The sequence below is a fragment of the Petromyzon marinus genome, chromosome 4, assembly GCF_048934315.1.
Source record: "Petromyzon marinus isolate PM22_M1 ecotype Great Lakes invasive population chromosome 4, UKy_Petmar_22M1.pri1.0, whole genome shotgun sequence".
In the NCBI taxonomy this organism is placed as follows: domain Eukaryota; kingdom Metazoa; phylum Chordata; class Hyperoartia; order Petromyzontiformes; family Petromyzontidae; genus Petromyzon; species Petromyzon marinus.
Window position 1 is genome coordinate 3,308,830 of NC_133670.1, and position 8,669 is coordinate 3,317,498.

Sequence of the window (8,669 nt, forward strand, 5' to 3'; positions counted from 1 at the left end):
CATAACATGGCTGAATGTGCCTCCACGTTGTTGACTTCCCCACATAACATGGCTGAATGTGCCTCCACGTTGTTGACTTCCCCACATAACATGGCTGACTCTGTCTCCACGGTGTTGACTTCCCCACATAACATGGCTGACTGCCTCCACGGTGTTCACTTCCCCACGTAACATGGCTGACTGCCTCCACGGTGTTCACTTCCCCACGTAACATGGCTGACTCTGTATCCACGGTGTTCACTTCCCCACGTAACACGTATCCACAGTGTTTACTTCCCCACGTAACATGGCTGACTGTGCCTCTACGGTGTTCACTTCCCCACGTAACATGGCTGACTGTGCCTCCACACACTCGCGCCTCCCGCTCCCCTCCTTTTGCTTGTGCCGATCCCGCCTGACAGCCTCCTCGCTTACGGCCTCCACACGGATGGAGGCGAGGAAAGAGGAGGACGAGGAGGAGATGAAGGAGGACGGCGGGGAGGAAATGGCAGCGCCCGGGGCCCCGAGGAAGAGGGAGCCAGGCGCGGCTCCCCACGGGAACTTCATCAACTACGCGGCCTTCAACCCCCCGGCTCGACGCGTCGCGCTGCTGCCCCGCGAGCTTCTGAGGCGGCTCCTGCCGGAGTCCGCGCCGCCGTTCCTCGCCCTGGACGTGGGCTGCAACAGCGGGGTGAGCGCAACTCCACGTTACCACGGACGGGGCTGAGGACGTCGACCGCTGGGGAAGGTTCTGAAACTCTCTAGTGTGGTAGTGTACTAGTCACTGTCTTGTAGTGTACTAGTCACTGTGCGGTAGTGTGTTAGTGTACTAGTCACTGTGTGGTAGTGTACTAGTCACTGTGGTAGTGTGGTAGTGTACTAGTCAGTGTGGTAGTGTACTAGTCACTGTGGTAGTGTGGTAGTGTACTAGTCACTGTGTGGTAGTGTACTAGTCACTGTGTGGGGGTGTACTAGTCACTGTGTGGTAGTGTACTAGTCACTGTGTGGGGGTGTACTAGTCACTGTGTGGTAGTATGGTAGTGTACTAGTCACTGTGTGGTAGTGTACTAGTCACTGTGTGGTAGTGTGGTAGTGTACTAGTCACTGTGTGGTAGTGTACTAGTCACTGTGTGGTAGTGTACTAGTCACTGTGTGGTAGTGTGGGGGTGTACTAGTCACAGTGTGGTAGTGTACTAGTCACTGTGTGGTAGTGTGGTAGTGTACTAGTAACTGTGGTAGTGTGGTAGTGTACTAGTCACTGTGTGGTAGTGTGGTAGTGTACTAGTCACTGTGTGGTAGTGTGGGGGTGTACTAGTCACTGTGTGGTAGTGTACTAGTCACAGTGTGGTAGTGTGGTAGTGTACTAGTCACTGTGTGGTAGTGTGGTAGTGTACTAGTCACTGTGTAGTGTGGTAGTGTATTAGTCACTGTGTGGTAGTGTGGGGGTGTACTAGTCACTGTGAGGTAGTGTGGGGGTGTACTAGTCACTGTGTGGTAGTGTACTAGTCACTGTGTGGTAGTGTGGGGGTGTACTAGTCACTGTGTGGTAGTGTACTAGTCACTGTGGTAGTGTGGTAGTGTATTAGTCACTGTGTGGTAGTGTACTAGTCACTGTGTGGTAGTGTGGGGGTGTACTAGTCACTGTGGTAGTGTGGTAGTGTACTAGTCACTGTGTGGTAGTGTACTAGTCACTGTGTGGTAGTGTGGGGGTGTACTAGTCACTGTGTGGTAGTGTGGTAGTGTACTAGTCACTGTGGTAGTGTGGGGGTGTACTAGTCACTGTGTGGTAGTGTACTAGTCACTGTGGTAGTGTGGGGGTGTACTTGTCACTGTGTGGTAGTGTGTTGGTGTACTAGTCACTGTGTGGTAGTGTACTAGTCACTGTGGTAGTGTGGTAGTGTACTAGTCACTATGGTAGTGTGGTAGTGTACTAGTCACTGTGTGGTGGTGTACTAGTCACTATGGTAGTGTGGTAGTGTACTAGTCACTGTGTGGTAGTGTGTTAGTGTACTAGTCACAGTGTGGTAGTGTACTAGTCACTATGGTAGTGTGGTAGTGTACTAGTCACTGTGTGGTGGTGTACTAGTCACTATGGTAGTGTACTAGTCACTGTGTAGTAGTGTGGGGGTGTACTAGTCACTGTGGTAGTGTGGTAGTGTACTAGTCACTGTGTGGTAGTGGTAGTGTACTAGTCACTGTGTGGTAGTGTGGTAGTGTACTAGTCACTGTGTGGTAGTGTGGTGGTGTACTAGTCACTGTGGTGGTGTGGGGGTGTACTAGTCACTGTGTGGTAGTGTACTAGTCACTGTGCGGTAGTGTGGTAGTGTACTAGTCACTGTGTGGTAGTGTGGGGGTGTTCTAGTCACTGTGTGGTAGTGTACTAGTCACTGTGTGGTAGTGTGGGGGTGTACTAGTCACTGTGTGGTAGTGTAGTAGTGTACTAGTCACTGTGTGGTGGTGTGCTAGTCACTGTGTGGTAGTGTACTAGTCACTGTGTGGTAGTGTACTAGTCACTGTGTGGTAGTGTGGGGGTGTACTAGTCACTGTTTGGTAGTGTAGTAGTGTACTAGTCACTGCGTGGTAGTGTACTAGTCACTGTGTGGTAGTGTACTAGTAACTGTGTGGTAGTGTGGTAGTGTACTAGTCACTGTGTGGTAGTGTGGGGGTGTACTAGTCACTGTGTGGTAGTGTGGGGGTGTACTAGTCACTGTGTGGTAGTGTAGTAGTGTACTAGTCACTGTGTGGTAGTGTGGTGGTGTACTAGTCACTGTGTGGCAGTGTGGGGGTGTACTAGTCACTGTGTGGTAGTGTACTAGTCACTGTGTGGTAGTGTGGTAGTGTACTAGTCACTGTGTGGTAGTGTACTAGTCACTGTGCGGTAGTGTGGGGGTGTACTAGTCACTGTGTGGTAGTGTTGTAGTGTACTAGTCAGTGTCTGGTACTGTGGTAGTGTACTAGTCACTGTGTGGTAGTGTGGTAGTGTACTAGTCACTGTGTAGTAGTGTGTTAGTGTACTAGTCACTGTGTGGTAGTGTACTAGTCACTGTGTGGTAGTGTGGTAATGTACTAGTCACTGTGTGGTAGTGTACTAGTCACTGTGGTAGTGTGGGGGTGTACTAGTCACTGTGTGGTAGTGTGGTAGTGTACTAGTCACTGTGTGGTAGTGTGGTAGTGTACTAGTCACTGTGTGGTAGTGTGGTAGTGTACTAGTCACTGTCTGGTAGTGTGATGGTGTACTAGTCACTGTGTGGTAGTGTGGTAGTGTACTAGTCTATGTGTGGTAGTGTGGTAGTGTACTAGTCACTGTGGTAGTGTGGTAGTGCACTAGTCACTATGTCTTAATGTGGTGGTGTACTAGTCACTGTGACGTAGTGTGGGGGTGTACTAGTCACTGTGTGGTAGTGTACTAGTCACTGTGTGGTAGTGTGACGGTGTACTAGTCACTGTGGTAGTGTGGTAGTGTACTAGTCACTGTCTGGTAGTGTGGTAGTGTACTAGTCACTGTGTGGTAGTGTACTAGTCACTGTGTGGTAGTGTGGGGGTGTACTAGTCACTGTGTGGTAGTGTACTAGTCACTGTGTGGTAGTGTGGGGGTGTTCTAGTCACTGTGTGGTAGTGACTGTGTGGTAGTGTACTAGTCACTGTGTGGTAGTGTGGGGGTGTACTAGTTACTGTGTGGTAGTGTGGTAGTGTACTAGTCACTGTGTGGTAGTGTGGGGGTGTACTAGTCACTGTGTGGTAGTGTAGTAGGGTACTAGTCACTGTGTGGTAGTGTGGGGGTGTACTAGTCACTGTGTGGTAGTGTGGTAGTGTACTAGTCACTGTGGTAGTGTGGGGGTGTACTAGTCACTGTGTGGTAGTGTACTAGTCACTGTGGTAGTGTGGGGGTGTACTTGTCACTGTGTGGTAGTGTGTTGGTGTACTAGTCACTGTGTGATAGTGTACTAGTCACTGTGGTAGTGTGGTAGTGTACTAGTCACTATGGTAGTGTGGTAGTGTACTAGTCACTGTGTGGTGGTGTACTAGTCACTATGGTAGTGTGGTAGTGTACTAGTCACTGGGTGGTAGTGTGTTAGTGTACTAGTCACAGTGTGGTAGTGTACTAGTCACTATGGTAGTGTGGTAGTGTACTAGTCACTGTGTGGTGGTGTACTAGTCACTATGGTAGTGTACTAGTCACTGTGTAGTAGTGTGGGGGTGTACTAGTCACTGTGGTAGTGTGGTAGTGTACTAGTCACTGTGTGGTAGTGGTAGTGTACTAGTCACTGTGTGGTAGTGTGGTAGTGTACTAGTCACTGTGTGGTAGTGTGGTGGTGTACTAGTCACTGTGGTGGTGTGGGGGTGTACTAGTCACTGTGTGGTAGTGTACTAGTCACTGTGCGGTAGTGTGGTAGTGTACTAGTCACTGTGTGGTAGTGTGGGGGTGTTCTAGTCACTGTGTGGTAGTGTACTAGTCACTGTGTGGTAGTGTGGGGGTGTACTAGTCACTGTGTGGTAGTGTAGTAGTGTACTAGTCACTGTGTGGTGGTGTGCTAGTCACTGTGTGGTAGTGTACTAGTCACTGTGTGGTAGTGTACTAGTCACTGTGTGGTAGTGTGGGGGTGTACTAGTCACTGTTTGGTAGTGTAGTAGTGTACTAGTCACTGCGTGGTAGTGTACTAGTCACTGTGTGGTAGTGTACTAGTAACTGTGTGGTAGTGTGGTAGTGTACTAGTCACTGTGTGGTAGTGTGGGGGTGTACTAGTCACTGTGTGGTAGTGTGGGGGTGTACTAGTCACTGTGTGGTAGTGTAGTAGTGTACTAGTCACTGTGTGGTAGTGTGGTGGTGTACTAGTCACTGTGTGGCAGTGTGGGGGTGTACTAGTCACTGTGTGGTAGTGTACTAGTCACTGTGTGGTAGTGTGGTAGTGTACTAGTCACTGTGTGGTAGTGTACTAGTCACTGTGCGGTAGTGTGGGGGTGTACTAGTCACTGTGTGGTAGTGTTGTAGTGTACTAGTCAGTGTCTGGTACTGTGGTAGTGTACTAGTCACTGTGTGGTAGTGTGGTAGTGTACTAGTCACTGTGTAGTAGTGTGTTAGTGTACTAGTCACTGTGTGGTAGTGTACTAGTCACTGTGTGGTAGTGTGGTAATGTACTAGTCACTGTGTGGTAGTGTACTAGTCACTGTGGTAGTGTGGGGGTGTACTAGTCACTGTGTGGTAGTGTGGTAGTGTACTAGTCACTGTGTGGTAGTGTGGTAGTGTACTAGTCACTGTGTGGTAGTGTGGTAGTGTACTAGTCACTGTCTGGTAGTGTGATGGTGTACTAGTCACTGTGTGGTAGTGTGGTAGTGTACTAGTCTATGTGTGGTAGTGTGGTAGTGTACTAGTCACTGTGGTAGTGTGGTAGTGCACTAGTCACTATGTCTTAATGTGGTGGTGTACTAGTCACTGTGACGTAGTGTGGGGGTGTACTAGTCACTGTGTGGTAGTGTACTAGTCACTGTGTGGTAGTGTGACGGTGTACTAGTCACTGTGGTAGTGTGGTAGTGTACTAGTCACTGTCTGGTAGTGTGGTAGTGTACTAGTCACTGTGTGGTAGTGTACTAGTCACTGTGTGGTAGTGTGGGGGTGTACTAGTCACTGTGTGGTAGTGTACTAGTCACTGTGTGGTAGTGTGGGGGTGTTCTAGTCACTGTGTGGTAGTGACTGTGTGGTAGTGTACTAGTCACTGTGTGGTAGTGTGGGGGTGTACTATTTACTGTGTGGTAGTGTGGTAGTGTACTAGTCACTGTGTGGTAGTGTGGGGGTGTACTAGTCACTGTGTGGTAGTGTAGTAGGGTACTAGTCACTGTGTGGTAGTGTGGGGGTGTACTAGTCACTGTGTGGTTGTGTGGTAGTGTACTAGTGACTGTGTGGTAGTGTGGCGGTGTACTAGTCACTGTGTGGTAGTGTGGTAGTGTACTAGTCACTGTGTGGTAGTGTGGTAGTGTACTAGTCACTGTGTGGTAGTGTGGTAGTGTACTAGTCACTGTGTGGTAGTGTGGTAGTGTACTAGTCACAGTGTGGTAGTGTGGTAGTGTACTAGTCACTGTGTGGTAGTGTACTAGTCACAGTGTGGTAGTGTGGGGGTGTACTAGTCACAGTGTGGTAGTGTGGTAGTGTGCTAGTCACTGTGTGGTAGTGTGGTAGTGTACTAGTCACTGTGCGGTAGTGTGGGGGTGTACTAGTCACTGTGTGGTAGTGTGGATGTGTACTAGTCACTGTGTGGTAGTGTGTTAGTGTACACCTGATGAAGATCGCTTGCATTGTGATCGAAACATCATGATTGTTTTTTGTTTTAATATAATTTTATTTTATTTCTACATACGTGACTTTACCGAAAAAACCAATGAGTAATTTTATGCAGTCACGAAAGCTTTAATACTTTATTATCACACTTCTACGGGGAAGTTACCGTTGTAATTACGTGTAAGATGTGCCCTTTTTTGAGCTGCCGTTTTGTATTTACAAGAGGTGGTAATTTTTTGAGCTGCCGTTTTGTATTTACAAGAGGTGGTCCTTTTTTGAGCTGCCGTTTTGTCTGTGTAAGATGTGCGTGTTTGAGCTGCCGCTCTCGCTCTGGCCCTCCCCCTCTCCAACCGTATTTCCTATTTAAGCTTCTGTTCATCCCTCCCCCCCCTCTCTCTCTGCATCCCTGTCCGTCTTTCCTCCCTCCTTACCTGTTGGTGGACTTGTATATGTATTTCTACTGACCGTGTACCTCGTATTTTTCATTCTATCTATGCTGGTATGTGCAATCCAAAGGTTGAACACGAAATTTAACTCTCTTCTGAAATTCGTGGTCCGCCAGGAAGTGTCTAATTGTGTTGTTGGCCTGACGGGATGTGCTTCACATAATGTTTTTTTAGGTTTGTTGAATTCTCGTCTCTCATCTTTTTGTTGTATTTACCTCCGTGATTTGTTCTTGACACCTGATGAAGATCGCTTGCGTTGTGATCGAAACGTCGTGATTGTTTTTTGTTTTAATATAATTTTATTGTATTTCTACATACGTGACTTTACCGAATAAAACAATGGATAAAGCTCTTTTTACAGATGTCCAGTAGGGGAGGGTAAGAACGTTACAACAACAAAAAATACAACATATGATAGTAGTGCAAAGTGCAAGAGAGGTAAACAAATCACCCAAACACATACAAATAAAACTAAACCATCCCCATCCTACCAGGCAAAGCCCACTGAGGTATTAACTTATTTTCATTATGAATCATGAAGTACTCCATCCTCGCATCACGTCTGTTTTTTTACCACATCCTCCAGCAAATAAACAAACCTGCCACCGGTGTCCTCGTGTTTTCTCGCAGGAGCTGACGGTGGCTGTGTATCGGCACCTGACGGGGCTGGACCAGCCCGAGGGTGGACGCTCTGGGCAGGTTGCCCGCGTGCTGCCGCTGTCTGTGCTGGCGTGCGACCTGGACGCCGATCTGGTGGAGCGTGCGCGGGGCGACAATCCTCACCCGGAGGTCATCGCCTACGAGGCGTTTGACTTCATGGACACCGCAGCACGAGACGCCGCGCTGGACGCCTTCCTGCGACGCCACGGCCGGGCGCGCTTTGACCTGTGCCTGTGCATGTCGGTGACGATGTGGATTCACCTGCACCACGGCGATGCCGGCCTGCGGCGTTTCCTCGCGGCCGCCGCGCGCACCGCCACCTTCCTGTTGGTCGAGCCGCAGCCGTGGAGGTGCTACCGAGCGGCCGCGCGCCGCCTGCGCCGTCTGGGGCTGGCCGAGTTCCCCCTCCTGCCGGATCTGCGGCTCCTGCGTGGGGCTGGCGGCGGTGGCGGCCGCGCGGAGGCCGATGAGCTGGCCGCCTTGCTGGGAGAGGAGGGAGACATGCGCTTGCTGTCCAGCCTGGGCAGCACCGAGTGGGGGCGGTCCCTGCTGCTGTTTGGACGAACGGGAGTGGCCTTGGGATGCATTGACAAAAGTACCGATTGAAACTGCGTTGCTGCTGTGGCCTTCGAGGATCTGTTGCCTATTTGGAGAGAATTCGTGGTCGGAAATGTTAAGTGTTTGTCAGTTTTTAACACCTTTATTTGTTGATGGTACGTTGTTTTCTCGTCGTGCGTGTAAATGCAGCATGTTGTTGAAAACGTGTTATAATTTATCAGAATATTATATATATAAAGTGACAACAATGCAAAACGTACCTTTTTTGTACCTTTGAAAATAAAATTGTATGCAAAAAGAGTTGTCAGTTTTGAAGGACCCAACCAGAATCATTTATGATAAAGGGAATGAATGTTTTTTTTTTTAATAAATGGGACAACAGCATCTCATAAAATAGAAAATGAATATCACCAACTTCAAATCATTGTTTGGAGGAGGCATTTTGAAAATTATATCAAACCCAGCCCATGGAAGACACAGAAATATTTCCTCTTCACATGCGATTTTCCTCAAATAATTTAAGGCAGCTCATGATGTGACAGTGGAGGCTGCTTTGTAAAGGTGAACTATGTCCCTGTTTCCTTTGGATTTCCACGTGCATCTGAAATCTTATTGAAATGCACATGTAAATGTTTTAGATACGCCACTTTTATATTTATAGTGAAATAAAATCTGAACATTGTAAATAGTTGATGGGTGCATTGTAATTGTGTGAAGTCGTAATTGCCATTCATCCTCCCATTAACCACAACATC

The 8,669-nt window shown here is 48.5% G+C and overlaps 1 protein-coding gene across 1 annotated transcript; it reads left to right on the forward strand.

Moving 5' to 3' along the window:
- The first annotated feature begins 314 nt into the window (after positions 1-314).
- On the forward strand, positions 315-8,101 carry LOC142906567 (pre-miRNA 5'-monophosphate methyltransferase-like). The gene is made up of 2 exons (XM_076054701.1): positions 315-670; positions 7,327-8,101. Exons 1-2 carry the CDS (start codon positions 329-331, stop codon positions 7,960-7,962), a joined length of 978 nt encoding a protein of 325 aa, XP_075910816.1. The 5' UTR covers positions 315-328; the 3' UTR covers positions 7,963-8,101.
- The last annotated feature ends 568 nt before the right edge of the window (positions 8,102-8,669 follow it).